Below are 16,543 nucleotides of genomic sequence, written 5' to 3' on the forward strand. Positions count from 1 at the left end.
CCAGAGCCACTGTAACTTTTTGGCGCTTCCTACTCCTAACATAGGTCTCGGAGTAGGTCCTCCCACCACGTGTAGTTGCTGCCCTAGGCAAGTTTCTGCCCTAGGTAGCTTGAGTTGCACCTAAAACTTCATCTACTGCACTCCAAAGCTCCTCACCTTCTTCAGACTCCAGAACCCACTCATTTTCCCACAAAAGCTCTTCAAGCACTAGTGGGTTGCTTTTCTTTCCCTTTGAACCTTGCTCTCTTATCTTTGTAAATCTGTTGTTCATCTTCCTGTTGTAGCTCACATAGACCAAATTGCATAACCTTTGATGCTCTAGCAGGTTCCTCTTCTTGGTGTGGATCTACACATGCAAATTCAAGAAGTCATCAAACATTTACTGCATATTTCAGTTACTGCATATGAACATTGAACAAACAACAAAGTAAAGACACTTACTGCTGAAAATTCACTCCAGTTTCTCTCACAACCAGAGGCCGAGCAACAGAGGCTTATAACTCTTTTTGCAAGGGTTTGTAGTTCGAAAGCAAACCCTCCATATGCACCCCACCATAGCACTGAAGTAGATAAACATTGTAAGTTTAGTCGCAAACATATAAACTGCATATTTTAGTTAATACAAAGAGAATTTAGAAATAAACTTACAGGGATTTTTTCCCCTATCTCTTATTGCTCCAGCCTTCGAGAAGCATTCCCCTTTGGACCTTTCATAGTCATCTGCTTGCTTACTAATCTTTGTTTGCTCATCTTCATTACTGATCATCTTCCACATAACATCGTTAAACATGGATCTTAGCCTTGCAGCCTGCCTCCTGTTTTTTCCCTTATGTCAAAGAATTTGCCCGGATTCAAAAATAGGGCCGCCCCGTACAACTTCTGCTCCATCTGACTTTCCCACCTTTTGTCAAAACATGAGATTACTTCTGCAAGTAATTTGCCCTTATTTTTTAATGCCTCTTTGATGGTGGCTTTTGCTTTATCCATAGCTGCCATAATATCTGGAGCAGCAGGTGTCTCATCACCATCAGCAATCCTTAGGGCAATGAGAATTGGTTGAGAAGCTCATAGACAGAACTCAACACTTTTCCAAAACTCTGTAGAGAGGATAATATTTTCAGCTTGGATGCCTTCTTGACTAGTGGAGAACTTGCTTTGCTGCCATTCGTTACTAATAAACACACTCTTCAAACCATTCTTATGCTTGAGCATGCTAACCAGGGTGAGAAAAGGCGTGGCAAACCTAGTAATACCGGGCCTAACAAGGTCACCTCCAATCATTTGTCTCATAAGGTTGTGCAGCCTCCCATGTTTGTATAGGAACCGACACACCCTCTTTGCTTGGTTGATGCAAGTGTTGAAGTACTTAATCGTCCCAATGTCCTCCATCAGCAAATCCAAACAATGGGCAGCACACGGTGTCCAAAACAAATGTGGAATCCTCTCCATAAGAAGCCTCCCAGCAGCTTTGAAGTTTGCTCCATTGTCAGTTACTACTTGCACTACATTTTCTCTGCCAATTTTGTCAATATGATTTTCTAGCAAATCTACCAACATGTTGGCATTAGCTATCTCACTTGATGCATCAATGGAGCACAAAAAGTGTGTCCCTGCTGGACTGTTTGCCAAAAAGTTGATTAGATGACGTCCTCTAACATTTGTCCATGAATCTAACATCAATGAGCAGCCATACTCCTTCCACGATTCTTCATGCTTCGCCGTCATTGATGATGTCCTCACGACAGCCGTTTCAAGCCACGGAACCCTACTGTCGTGGTATAATGGGCCGCGGTAGCCAGGACCATACTACCCTTTCGACTCCAACATGATCTCCCAGCTTCTTGAGTTGACCACGTTCAGCGGAATATTGTTCTCATACAAGAAATCAGCAACGTGGTCATCAACAATTTGCTGGGCCTCCTTGCCTTTGTTTGTGCAGTGCTCTAGAGTGGACTGGGAAGCTTTGTTGCTGTGTCATTCAGCAATCACTTGTTCTGGGCTCTTGCAAAGCATGGCAGCTACTGATTTACTACCTTTTTGAGTAGCTGGCTTCGGAGGAGCAGAGACAACAAAGGAGGACATTGCAGCTTGAGAAACCTTCTACTTTGCTTGCTTGTATTTAGTACCAGAACTTGGTTCAAATTGAACGGGGGCAGTAGTAGCATCGTCTTCTCCTTCTATACTTCCATCGTCATCCAAAACAAGTGCAGACCTTGTGTTCTTCTTAAGATAAGCTTGAATGTCATTTGAAACAACCTCTGGGACCCTTGCACACTTCATCGTGTCGCCGAATCCGTTGGTGAGGTGCTGTTTGAACCTCTTTATTCCAGAGGGCACCACTTTCATGCAAAAGATACATTGCACGAACTCCTTCTTAGATGGATCAGGCCACCAACCGAACTTCCAGCTAGGGTCCTGTGACTTAGCCTTCCGCTTCGAATCGTTAGCTTGTTCAGCATGGTCTGGAGGCAGACCTGCTATTGCCTTGTCAGTAAGCGTGCTTGAGTCTGCAGCAGTTGACGACGCCGACGGAACATGATCTATGCTGCCAGTTTCAGCCACAGAGGACGCCTTCCCTCGGACAATTTGGGACTGCGGAAAGATGACTTGAACAGCAGCAGCACGACGTCCATCACCATGATGTCCATGCATATCTGTGACATCAAACATCTTAATAGCAGCTCTGCCTCTAGAGTCTAGACCTTGCTGAACAAAGAGGAATGAAGAATAGAGGGGGGGGGGGAGAGAGCAGAGAACAAAGAGTGAAGAACAGGCAAAAGTAGCTGCAGCACAACATCCATACCTTTAGAAGAGCTGCTCATCTTTGGTTGGACTTCTCAGCAGCTGTTTTTCTCGACTAAAATGGCGGAGAAGGCTGCTGCTGCTGACTGCTCATGTCTAAAATGGGGGAGAAGGCTGGTGCTGCTGACTGCTCACGTCCAAAATGTCTTTTGGCCTCCCAGGCAGCATTTAAAGGGTTGCTGACTGCTCACGTCTACCTAGGCTGTATCTGAAGGGATTGGGCGTCCTTTGGCCTCCCCAAGACAACATTTAAGCCTAAAATGGCTTTTGGTCTACCAGGCCTATCGGCTGATCGCCCAACACCGCGATTAATCTCTATAAATCGCGATTAGGTGGACGATAAGGACGATCAGCTACCCTGATCGAATCGTGACACCTTATCGAGTTCTAACAACCGATCAGACCGACTAATCGCGACTAATTGCGATTAGTCGGACGATATGTAATCAAAGGTTTGAGGGGTCTTCTTCCAAATGATATCACAGCTGTAATATTTGAGTTGTCTGCTTATTTTCGAGGGTTATGTTCTAAAGTGCTTCATGTTAACGAGTTGGACCATATGGAAAAATCAATTGGCATCACTCTATGCAAAATGGAGATGATCTTTCCACCAGGTTTTTTCACGGTTATGGTTCATTTAGTAGTCCATCTAGCAACTGAATGTAAGTTTGGTGGACCAGTTAACTATAGATGGATGTATTTTATTGAGAGGTACATCTTCTAACTATTACATGATTCATGTTATAAGAATTTGTTGTGGGGTTGAATAATTCACTTGTCTTGCGTTGGTTGTAGGTACCTAGGAAAATTGAAATCATATGTTCGGAACAAAGCATATCCAGAAGCTTCAATAGCAAATTCATTCTTGGAAGATGAATGTATGGTGTTTTGTTCTAGGTACATAGAAGATTTTGCACCAAGAATAATAAACCATCAAGGAACGATGATAGTTTGGACCGTACCCAATCGAAGACGGTTGGACAAGATTCATATTTATTCCCTTCAGTAGAGAAATCATTGGGAAAACCAGCCAATTTTAAATTAAGTCATCTAGAGAAATTGCAAGCGCATAGATATGTGTTGTACAATTGTGATGTTGTTAATCCATATCTAAAGTAAGTGTTTTGGTTAACTAATGAACTATGCATATAGATTATGAATTATATAATTATATGGTAATCATGGTATAGGGAACATGCTTCTAATCTGAAACAAAAGAGACGCGACTGTCGCCTAACTCCTAAAGATATTGAGCACATACAGAATAAAGAATTTTCAGAATGGTTTAGACAACATGTAAGTAGCCTAATCTGATATTTATATTGAATGGAATTTGGTAAGATGGCATCGTTCTTGTAAAATTTGATTGATGGACATAACCAACACAGTTTAAAAAAATGCATAGTAATTAGGTATATGTCCCTCAACTATTGGTATAAAAGTTATTTGTTTGTTTTTAATTTAGGTCATTGTGATGTGGTAACTGGTAATGGCACGGGGGAGGAAACAACACATTACTAATTGTCATGATGAATACTTGTATGAGGACCATATTGGAGAAAAAAGTTCTCACAAAATATTTGCATCATCTAAACAAAACATAAGTACCGGTGAAGACCAATTAGACAGTGGAAGCGATAATGAGTCCCAAGGTATGCACACGGTACTTATAATACTGCACCTTGTCTTTATGGATACTTACATATGTCAATTTCAATATTGAAAGTTGTTTTTTGGAGGCTTAACAATGTCAAATAACATAAATGGAGAGGACCAATTTGATGGTGCTGATGAAATTGAGACTAATGCCAGAGGTAAACTATTATGTTTTTTGGAGATTATTATGTTTTAATCACTACAATCATTTTTTTGCAATGGTAAACTGTACAGATGAGGTTGAAGAGGTAAAAAGGCGTGGGAGGACAAAACTTATTAATGTTTGGAACATTCCAAGAGGCCATAGGATTGTAGTTAATTGTAATGAGCTGAACCAGCCTATTGGAGAGGAGGCAGGAGTGCTTGCAAAATTCCTTGGCATGGTTGCTAGGAATGGCTCCTTGTGTAGCTTAAGCTTCAAGGATTGGAGACTACTGATAGGAAAGAAAGACATGAACAATAAACAAATCAATAAGGAGGTCATTCTTAATCAAGTAAAGGTAAACTTTCACATTTCTTTTCCGATTGCTATTCATTAATAGAATACTTTCACAGATATTTTCCAATGGTTATGCAGAAGAGATTTCTTTACCCTGCACGCATGGAAACATGGGTACTACGAACAATTGGAGAGAGATGGAGGCAACACAAGACCAATTTGAAATCCATTTTTTTTTGACCCACATAAGAACCAAGATGCTAATAATAGTAATGCTCCTGATGGTGTACTAGCTGATCAGTGGGTTGCCCTTGTCAATAATTGGATGACCCCTAAAACACAGGTACATGACCATAGTCACGGTAATTATTTACAAATTTATTTGAGGAAACATCTTATTATGTTGTGTTCCTGTTTTTACTATTTCTTTGTAGGATTTAAGTGAGACCAATAGGATAAATTGTACAAGAAGAAAGGCAATGCATACATCTGGAACAAAAAGCTTCGCTAGAAATAGAGAAGATTTGGTATATCTTTTATAAATATATTTGTGAACATGTTCCTTAGATATGTTAAACATTCATATTAATTGCAGTAGCTCAATGATATATATTGATTTACATGTTTACAGAGGGAAAATGATCCTGAAAAGAAATACCCTCACAGGGCTATTTTGTATATCCATACCCACAAGTCTAACATCAGCAAGAACAGGAATGCACATGTGGTACATAAATTGCAAAAATATGTTTCATTTTTTCCAAATCAAATACTTCTTCCATGATGTTTATTGAGCACTCTAATTCTTTTGCAAGGGTGAATTGAAGGCACTTTTAGCACAACAACCTGATTTAGCAGACACTAGTAATGGAAAGGTTGCATGGGAAGGATATGCACTAAACAAAATATTAGGCGCGGAAAAGCCTGGTCATGTGCATGGTTTGGGCCTTGTTCCAAATCCAAAACAGGTGTTTGACACCTCGACATCAAGGAGTATGAAGAATCTAAATGTAACCACTTTGGATGAAACATCAAGTGAAGATGTAGTAGCTCTAAGACTTGAATTGGAAAAACTTCAAAATCGTGTACAAAAGCAAGATGATACTATACTAGATTTGCAGCATGCCTTGGAACAACAGAAAGTGCAGCATGTAAATCCAATTACCTTTATTTTCTTAGTCACTAAAAAATATATTTACTTAGCTTTTTCTAATCTAATATTTTGTTGTTGTTATAGGGATGTGTAGATGCTCCTTTATCGGCACCAAAAGATGTTCACAATACTATGAAACGGAAAGTAAGTATCTCTATGAAACTATATATGTTTACTGAATTTTTTCGTACATATATCTAAAAGTGATATATATTATTTTCCCTATAACAGCAAATTTATTGTCAACTTCGTAATGAAGATTCTAGTATGCTTGATGAACTGAATAACACAATGGTATTAATGTGGTACCATGAATTCCATCTTAAATTTAATTTTTTTCAAGCTACCATTCGTCCAATAATTATATAGGGGGATGAAAATGAAGATGATGAGTATGAGGAACTGCAGGCACAATAAAAATGTTCTAAAATTCAGGATAAGGTGAGTAAACTATACTCTTAAAGGCTAGACTCTACAGACCTCCCATTATAACTTCATATTGTTACCTGTAGACAAATGCCTCAGAAGCCCAATATGGAAAATTACACCAAAGCAAAAAAGGTTCTATGTTGCAAAAGCTCAACTTTATCCCCTCTTTTGATGCATAGATAAATCCTATCTTATCAAGGCGTACTATACTTCAATAATCTCCATTCAGCCAACAATTCATTCTTTTAACCTAAGTTAGATTTCTTTGTCTTTGTTCAGTGGCGGGTAACCATGTGTTTGATGGTAACCATTGGATGTTTGTCTTGGGTAAAATTGGATTTAGATGAAGCTTTCTCTAGTATTTCTATTATAAACTACAATTTAATCTTATATTCATTATTTTGTTAAGTATTAGTAGTAAGTGATCAATTCATCTGGGAATTTTGGTGCTTGCCCACTTAATATAATGTGCAGATCATGAGGTAGACAGGGTTACTGAATGATTGTAAAATGCATAGATGTAGTTGTTTTCCTCACTTTTTTTTGTAAAGGATTAATTCTCTAATCCCTGCTATGAATACTATCTTAATTACCCATAAACACATGTTTATTGTTGTTATCTTAACATATCACATCCATTTTTAACCTACATTTCGATGAGCTATGTTGCTACTGTATCTTTCCTTTCCCCTTTGGTTTGACATGGTAAGCATTATTCCCTTTTCAGTTTCACCATGTAACATGAAGCAATTTGTATTTAGTGGCTTCTAGTGATCAGACCACATGTGGTAGCAACATGCTGTTCCTATTGCTTTCAGAGATAATATGCTCAACCTTTGCAACACTGAGTTGCATAGAACTACCCTTGTTGAGCTCTCCAAGGTCCCTCCTGTGTCTTTCCTTTTCTGCAGATTATAAATCTCAGCAATGAAAGATTTAGCCCGATTTTAGCTCTAGAGAGAATTTTTGCCTGAATTCTTATTAGTGAAACCCTACATCTTGTAGTATGATATGTTTTTCTGAGATTAGGATGGTTCGGTTTTAATGCTAGTTGCAGGGGCTATCATATAACTAGTTAATTAAACAACCTTTCTTCCTGATCAAATCTGGGTGTGCAACGACTGCACTATTTGAAATCTTGCAGATTTTAACATGAGGGTGCATGGTTATGTTGTGCGATTAGATCCATCTATGAATTGTTTGTGCTTCTACATTTAGGAACAATGGGCAATTAGGATTTTTTATGTATGTTTTGAATGATTCTTAATTGTTGCAGTAACAGTGACAAGATAGGTTGTTTAATTATGTCCTCATTGAAATATCATTGGTAAAGTAGGCAGTAGTCATAGGATATTCGATACCAAGGTTGCTTTTTATAGGAATTACTTGAACTAAATAACAACAATGTATGATCTGTCTAGGAATAAGATTGTTTATATCATATTGTATACAGGCTGAAAGTAGCAGCAAGCAGCAGATTTCCTGAACTATGTTCCCAAGTAGTTCACATGTAATTGTGTGTTCTTGAAGTGCAGAGCAATCCACCACAACCACGACGCGAAGGACTCCAAGCTACAATTTCTGCATCACTAAAACAAAAAAACAACAGTAATGCATCCAAGGTGCTCACTCAGGTCCTTCTGTTCTCTTAAAATTTTATATGTGTAAAATATCATGCTGACTGTAGTCGACAACATATAGGTTATGAACCAGGACATGACTCAAAAATCCTATAATCATGCACCAAATAAGAACCAGGTAACTACTTATTAGTAAACAAGTTTATGCCTCCTTCATAATTATAGTTACTTGTTGAACCACTATTATGCAAAATTCCCTTGTAGGATTCCATAGAAGTATTTTTAAAGAGCACAAGACATCCGAATAAGAAGGTTGCCTTAGGCAGAGTACTTAGTCAGGATCCCAAAACCAAAGTTGGAGATGTTGCTCTAGGCAAAGAATTTTGGATGGTGCGTGTTAGTCTGGTATCTGTGCGTGATGAACCACTAATAAGGCCATATAACAACCTCAAGGTTCTTGGACAAGTAGGCAATAATCCTATTGCATGGCCTTCAAGTTGTGTAAGTTTAGTCACTTCACTTGACAAGACATTATTCTCTCAACTGTTGCATTTGTTTAAAGTATTCTAACCCCATTTGTAGATTGAAACGGTTAACTGATAACATCGAATGCACAACGGCGCTGGATTGTAAAGGTATTTGACTGGTCTCATAAATACTCTATATCCTGCATGAACATAGACATCTTGTTTGATGAAATAGGTTGGGAGACATCAGTATGTTAGAAGTACATAGATAATATTGGGTAAGGCCATCCATGTGTTACAAGCCATCACTCATATATGCCAAACTAACTAAAACCATACTAGGCTGCAGAAGTTATTCCGTTACTAGTTAATAATCAAGTGCATTAGTCCTAGGAAAGCTTAGGGCATTTGGTGAAGAGCGCAAGCAAAAGGCGGCAAAAACATCATGGATGGTGTCTAAATTTGTTTCCAATCTTCCTATCACTAATGTGTTGCCCTTGCACTATTGGGCTCACCTTGCCATGCCATGCTGGGGCAGTGCAGTTGTGCAGGACTTGGAGCTGAAGTTTGGGAGCTAAAGGCAAAAAGGCAGGGACTATGTGCAGAAATAAGAAATAATGATTAGATCAGTCTAGGCTATACATGCTTCCCATTGTATGAATTTTTGTGTTATAATATTTTTCCTTCCCCTTCTTTGAAATGCGATATTTGCACATCTCTTCTCAACTTTGCATTACTTATTCCTGTCATTTTGTATATATTAACTTGTTATATTTTCTATGCTTCATTTTTTCAGTTCTGAACCTGGAACACTATGAAGATGCAAGGGCTTGCTGCATATGGATATTTGTTTTGCTTATTGGTTTATTTAGGATCTAGATCACCGATGACTATGAGTCATATGTAAATATATTTTGATCATACCAAAAGTGTCTCGAACATATATTATATATGAAACTATGGATCAACTTCTTGTAATGCAATTATTGATTTTTAATATATATTATTTTTTCTTCTTTGCCATGTGTGTCTGGATGATTCTAGAAATATCAAATGTGCATTGTTCAACATGTTATACTCTTAACCTCAAAATAAAATATTCAAATATTTATGTATTGGTTTATTGTTTGCAACGCATAAAAATGTTGCCACAACACGAATCTAAACGTTGTAGCATCCTATGATGACGAGATAATCACGGGCGGCACCAACACATGTAAGCGTTGTTGTATCTTATAAAAATCTGTTGCAGTTTACCAACACTTATTTATATGACTTACCAACGCATGTATAAGTGTTGTAGTAGCCCATAGCAACAGCAGTATAGGCAACACATAATTATGTGTTGGTATAGACCATATCAACGCTTATATAGATTTGTACCAACACATATATGCATTGCTAAAGGGGGTCATTTTGTAGTGTTAGTACATTAGACCAACTCAACCATGAGCAGAAGAGCTAACCCAACCAATAGAGTCATGATGGATTGCATAATCTGTCTATCCTCACCAAACACCAAACAAACTTTTGACCTACATCATGTAGTCTATCTCACCATATCTATCTTAACCATATTCCCCAACTCCGATGATATACACTAACCCAAAGCAATGAGACCAAGATCGGAGAAGGAAAAGATCAACATCGACAAGGAAGGATATAATACTCAAAGCGAATCTCGAGATGAATCAAGACTTAAACATTTTGGATGAAGTCTTTCCTTGCCATAATCTTTCTTACCTCAACCCGTCCAGCTTATATCCTACATAATAAGTAGCTGGATACCTATGCTCTCCTAATCACCCACTAATGACTATAAAAGAAATGAGACTCTGGATTTTTGAACCAACTATAGACTAAAAGCCGAATTACAAATCAATCCTTCTGTGTCCCTTTTCTTACTAATCTTGAGTACGAGATTTCTGTTAAGGGGGTATGATTTTGTGGGGTACAGATATCCCCTGGGTCCACTAGAAGGCGAGAAGGCCTCGCGCGGGGCCTCGGGCCAGTTACCTCGCAAGGCCATCCCTTCGCGGGTCGGGCTAGAGCTACTGGCGGAATGGGCCGACCTGAGAAGGCAACAGACTCAAACCCAGGCAATCCGTCGACTCGTGCGCTATCCACAGCAACCACCTGACTTTCCCGCGCATGGCGTCCTCGAATATCTGGGCGGATTAGGGATAAGTCGGCGAGATTGTAGGAAGATCAGTTTAGTTAGTTCACTATTGTTTAGGAGACATGTGATCCTCATGTACGCGTGGAGTGCCCCACGGTCGTGTATATAAGGCCCAAGGGGTACCCCATCATTTCCATCGACCATCTACCTATCTCATTAGCTTTTCTCCACTCAGGAGACTTCACTTGTAACCTACCACGTAAAGATCCACCCTAGGAAGTAGGCTATTACGCCTCTCCAAGCGGCCCAAACCTGCAGAAAATTGTCTGTCCCTCTCTCGTGCGTCCAACACGAACCATTGAGTTACAGTCAACAGCATCGTCCTACCTAAAAGCACCGCAAGGGGTAACCCTGGGTGTCCGGTCGGACTCTAAACACCGATAGCTGGCACGCCAGGTAGGGGTGTGTCGTTGATCCAAGCTAACTCAATGGCCATCACCTCCAAGTGCAAGATCGCCCTTCACCTCAGGACCATGTTCTGCTTCGAAACCATCTCGTCCATAGTGGATGAAGAGGGAACTCTACACCGCGTAGCAGACCTACTAGAGAAGAAGCTCTCCTCGGGAATCCCGAAGAAAGCCAGGGCAGAACAATGGGTGGCGTCGCCACCCGCATCTCGAGTGAAGATGACCTCTTACAATCCCAAGGTCGGGAGCTCACCTACCCAAAAAAATCCGATGTCCACCTCGCCCACAAAGGAGTGAACACGAATCACTCAAAACAAGGAAGCAAATTTCCTAAGTCAGGGGACGAGAGTGCGCCGCGCCATCTTTCTGGCACCTTCGCCCTCAAAGGAGGACGGAAAGAAGAGCGCCATCACGCCAGCTCCTTTCTACCCCGACATCCTCTTTATCGGGGGGAGATTGGAGTCATCACCCATCTTCGACGACGAGCCTACCATGCAAGGGGAAGAACCTCCCCAGCGTGAGGCACGGCGATGGAGGAACAGACGCTGGAACATGCGGCAACATCACGAGGCTGGGGAACGAGATTCAGCACAGCTCGTATCCCGGGACGAAGCCTCAGAAGTGGGAGAAACTCCCGATGAGCGAGTGCACCGAGAAAGGCGGAACTCTCGCTGTCCTGATCGTCGACAAGCTTAGGACCGAGAACGAGAGCAAGCCCAGCAAGGCGCAAGGCTGCGTCGAGAGAACCCTCTCTTTGCTCGGAACCTGTACCTCGACTTCGCTCGTGCAATGAACACGCCGAGAGAAGTCAGAGGGGTGCTGGCCCAGATAGCTGACGGCCTCCCGTGAACTCCAGACGTGGTAGGCTACCAGCGGCTGCTTACTCGGGTAGATAATCACCTTCTACCCATTGCTCATCCTCCGAGCGACCTGCGCCATGCCATCAACAGCCGGCGAGATGTGCGGAGCTCCGTCAATGCTTCGCGCGATCGACGACATGAAAGTGAGATAAGTTGCCGGGAGGAGTATGACAAGAATCATGACGTCCCGGCCCAAAGTCGCACCACCCGAGCTGAGTCGGCTGCGGCCTCAACTAGTGGCCCGTTCCGGGGACGGTTGAGACGACACACTACTGACTCCCCTCCCTGGGACCGACCTCACGAACGCCGGCAGGAAGACAAGTGCAGAGTCTGCGCGCTTACTCCGCGTCTTCGGGCCATCCAGTGGCCCCCCAACTTCAAGGTCTCCAACGTCGACAAGTACGAGTCGAAGCAGGACCCGGGTGGCTGGTTGGTCGTCTACACGACCGCCGCCCGGCCCGCCGGAGCAACGGAAGACGTAATGATGGCGTATTTGCCCATCGTCCTAGGGCAAGACGCACTGCAGTGGCTCCGACATCTACCACGACACTGCATCGATGATTGGAGCGACTTCAGTCGGTGCTTCATCGCCAACTTCCAGTCTCTCTCTAACAAGCCAGCGCAGCCAAGGGACCTCAAATCCATCAGGTGCCAGAGCGATGAAACACTCCGTTCATACCTCAAGAGGTTTCAGGCCATGAGGAACCGCATCCCCGAGGTCGCCGAGGCAGCGGTGATTGAAGATTTCTACTGGGGATCCAATGACTTGGCCTTTGTACAAGCCATACTATAGAAAGCACTGCCACCTCCGAACAACTGTTCCTAGAGGCAGACCTCTACATCACCGCAGATGAGCGGGCCTGGGACCTCATCGGAGGTACAAAACCTGCACCACTCGCGTCACGGCGTGACACGAACCAACAACCTGACAGGCGCTGGGAGAAGAGGCCTCGCGAGGAGGTGCACGCCGCCGGGCCACCCATCGCTCGAGCCCACGGTGCGCCCTACGGAGGTGTACAAACACTGGATGAAATCCTCGATGCCAAGTGCCCGTACCACAAGGACATGCGCCACACCCTACGGAACTGCAGGGACTTCAAGCATTCCGTCGGGCATGGCCGGCCATTCCAGCCTCTACCGCCTCCCCCACCGTGAGGAGAGCCTGGCGAGCCCAGGTAGCCTCAGCAGCAGCAAGGGTGAGGGGGCAGAGCTTTTCCATGCGTTGACAAGGAGGTCAATGTCATCTTCGGAGGGCACAGAGCACAAGAAAACCGGAGACAACAAAATCTCAACGACCGGCGAGTCCTGGTAGCTACCACCAGTGCCCCAGCTCCTTACCGGTGGTTGGAGCACGCAATAACCTTCATCCGAGCTGATCAATGGCTCAACTTTGATCATCCCGGCAGATACCCCCTCCTTGTTGATCCAGTGATCCGAGAAAGTTGGGTGAAGAAAGTATTAGTGGACGGGGGAAGTAGCATCAACGTCACCTTCCCCTAGACGCTCTAGGCCCTGGGGGTCGAACTCAAAGACCTCACCGAGTCGGATACTCCCTTCTTCGGCATCGTGCCGACTGAGGGGGAGTACCAGCTCAGGCACATCTACATGTCCATCACCTTCGGGACCCTAGGGAACTATAGAACCGAGTTCCTGAGGTTTGAGGTGGCGCGCTTCGACTGCGGGTACAACGCCATCAGCGGAAGGCCAGGACTAGTGAAGTTCATGGCTAATCTGCATTACTTGTACATGATATTAAAGATGCTAGGACCTCAAGGAATCATCATTGTGTGCGCTGACTTCCAAGGCACCGTAGAGTGCTTTCGAGGAGCCATTCAAACAGCTCTCACTGCTGGGCCCTCGACAGCTCTTCCCGTGCAGGCAGACACCAGGCTGGAGGAGGAGGGTATCACAAAACCCACCAATGAAGCTCAAGTCGTGACCTCTATACGGCCAACTAAAGAGACTAAGAGGATTAATCTGGAGTTCGCTAATGAGCGCAAGACCTCCATCATGAGTTCTAGCCTCGATGACAAATAGGGAAGCGCGCTCGTCTGGTTCCTGCAAGATAACCGAGATGTATTCGCATGGCAACCTGCGGATATGCCGGGAGTCCCAAGAGAACTGGCCGAGCACGAATTAAAAGTGTATCCTCAAGCAAGGCCGATTTGACAAAAGTTCCATCGTTTCATGCCTGACAAAAGAGAAGCTATTCGTGCCGAGTTAGCCCGCTTAGTGTCTACAGGGTTCATCAGGGAAGTACTACACCCCGAGTGGCTAGCGAATCCTGTTCTTGTACACAAAAAGAATAAAGATGATTGGCGCATGTGCGTCGACTATACTTGTCTCAACAAGCATTGTCCGAAGGATCCCTTCGGGCTCCCTAGAATAGATCAGGTAGTTGACTCGACTGCTGGCTGTTCTATGCTCGCCTTCCTATACTGCTACTCTAGATATCATCAGTTCAGCCTGGCAAAAGAAGATGAGGAGAAGACTGCTTTCATCACCCCATTTGGAGCTTTCTGCTATACTTCCATGTTGTTCGGCCTCAAGAACGGTGGAACGACTTACCAGAGAGCCATCCAAACATGCTTAGCCGATCACTGTGGCAAGCGGGTGGAAGCCTACATTGATGATGTGGTTATCAAGACAGAAAACTTAGAAAACTTCATCGAAGATTTGCATCTGGTCTTCAACAGCTTGAGGTGCTGCCGATGGAAGCTGAACCTAGAAAAGTGTGTCTTCGGAGTACCAGACGGGAAGCTGCTCGGATTCATTGTCAGCCATCAAGGAATTGAAGCGAATCCAGAGAAGATCGAGGCCATCATGAGAATGGAAGTGCCGCGGTCACAGAAAAAGGTGCAAAGGCTTACTGGATGCATGGCAGCTCTGAGCAGGTCCATATCAAGGCTAGGCGAGAAAGGAATGCCATTTTACAAATTGCTCAAGCAGGTGGACAAGTTCTAGTGGACCATAGAAGCACAAGAGGCTCTAGAGGCACTGAATTCTTGACTACACCGCCAGTACTTAAGCCACCGCGCCGAGCTACGCCTGGTCAGCCGGTAGAAGATCTGCTCCTATATATCTCCTGCACGACTCATGTGGTAAGCACCACGTTAGTAGTCGAGTGGGCGGAGGAAGGACATGCATACCCGGTGCAGCATCTAGTTTACTTCATCAGCGAAGTCCTCGATCCCTCAAAAATAAGGTATCCTCAAGTCCAGAATCTACTGTACGCGATACTTCTAACCGCTCGCAAGCTCCGACACTACTTTGACGACCACAAAGTCATAGTAGTCATAGGATTTCCGATAGGTGACATTCTCCACAATAAAGAAGCTATTGGAAGGATAGCCAAGTGGGCATGCAAGCTCGGGGCTCACGACATAGAATTCCGGCCTCGCACGGCGATAAAAGTAAGGCACTGGTCGACTTCATGTCAGAATGGACTAAGCACCAGGTCCCAGATAGCCTAGAAGTTGCTGAAGTGTGGAGAATGTACTTCTATGGCTCGTTGAAGCTGCAAGGAGCGGGTGCAGGGATTCTATTTATTGCTCCTAGAGGTGAACAACTCAAGTACGCACTCCAGCTGTTGTTTCCAGCATCAAATAATGCAGCAGAGTATGAAGCACTGGTCCATGGGCTGAGCATCGCGGTATCACTCGGCATCAAAAAGCTGATGGTATATGGCGACTCGCTGGTGGTCATAGGCCAAATAAACGAAGATTGGGACTGCTTGACCAACTCAATGGGCATATACTGTACAGCCGTGTGAAAATTGGAAGACAAGTTCGAAGGATTGGAGTTCCATCATGTGGAAAGGGATCACAAATGCAGTAGTAGATGCATTGTCGAAGTTGGGGTCCAGTCGGGCCTAGGCTCCACCTCGGATCTTCATCCAAGAAATATCACAGCCAAGCATCGTCACAGACCAGATTGAAGAATGCAACGCCTTGAGTTAGCCAGAGGCAGACCCCAATGACTGGAGAGAGCCTATCATTAGGTACATAAAGAATGAAGAATAACCGGATGACAAGGCTGCGGCGGAGCGCATTGCAAGGCAGTCAGCCCACTACACCATCATAGGGGGCTTGTTGTACAGAAGAGGCGCAAGATGAGTCTTCATGAAATGCATCCACTCGGCCACCGGGAGATAGCTATTAGATAAAATTCATGCTTGGCAGTGTGGTGTACATGCTGCATCAAGGACTCTAGTGGGAAAGGCTTTCAAATCCGTTTTGTACTGGCCAAATGCGAAGAGTGATGCTGCAGAGTTAGTCCAGAAGTGCGAGGCGTGCCAATTCTTGTCGAAGCAACAGTACTTGCCTGCGCAGCAGCTGCAGACCATTCCTGTAACCTGGTCGTTTGCATGCTGGGGGCTGGACATGATCGGACCTTTCAAGAAAGCTCAGGGAGGCTATACTCATATACTGGTTGCTATTGACAAATTCACAAAATGGATAGAGTACAAGCCAATCGCTTCCTTGACCTCAGCAAAAGCAGTGGAGTTTGTCCAAGAAATAATATTGAGGTTCGGAACACCGAATATCATCATAACTGACCTAGGATCCAAC

At 43.7% G+C, this 16,543-nt stretch overlaps 1 protein-coding gene and 1 pseudogene across 2 annotated transcripts; both read left to right on the forward strand.

The window, feature by feature from the left end:
* The first annotated feature begins 4,277 nt into the window (after positions 1-4,277).
* LOC103640428 (uncharacterized) lies at positions 4,278-7,789 on the forward strand. Its single transcript, XM_020547188.2, has 9 exons — positions 4,278-4,454; positions 4,542-4,616; positions 4,693-5,240; positions 5,332-5,424; positions 5,529-5,624; positions 5,713-6,048; positions 6,135-6,194; positions 6,420-6,491; positions 6,563-7,789. The coding sequence occupies exons 3-8, from the start codon at positions 5,223-5,225 to the stop codon at positions 6,465-6,467; spliced, it is 651 nt and encodes a 216-aa protein (XP_020402777.1). The 5' UTR covers positions 4,278-4,454; positions 4,542-4,616; positions 4,693-5,222; the 3' UTR covers positions 6,468-6,491; positions 6,563-7,789.
* Positions 7,790-7,970: 181 nt separating this feature from the next.
* On the forward strand, positions 7,971-9,544 carry LOC109943693 (gamma-aminobutyrate transaminase pseudogene; annotated as a pseudogene). Its single transcript, NR_163571.1, has 2 exons — positions 7,971-8,101; positions 9,323-9,544. The product of NR_163571.1 is annotated as a gamma-aminobutyrate transaminase pseudogene (transcript).
* Positions 9,545-16,543: the final 6,999 nt, after the last annotated feature.

Source organism: Zea mays, chromosome 1, assembly GCF_902167145.1.
Source record: "Zea mays cultivar B73 chromosome 1, Zm-B73-REFERENCE-NAM-5.0, whole genome shotgun sequence".
NCBI lineage: Eukaryota > Viridiplantae > Streptophyta > Magnoliopsida > Poales > Poaceae > Zea > Zea mays.

Coding starts and splice junctions, on each gene's coding strand:
- LOC103640428 (XM_020547188.2), top strand. Junction 5,425..5,528: donor CTAGAAATAGAGAAGATTTG/GTATATCTTTTA, acceptor ACATGTTTACAG/AGGGAAAATGATCCTGAAAA. Junction 6,049..6,134: donor AACAACAGAAAGTGCAGCAT/GTAAATCCAATT, acceptor TTGTTGTTATAG/GGATGTGTAGATGCTCCTTT.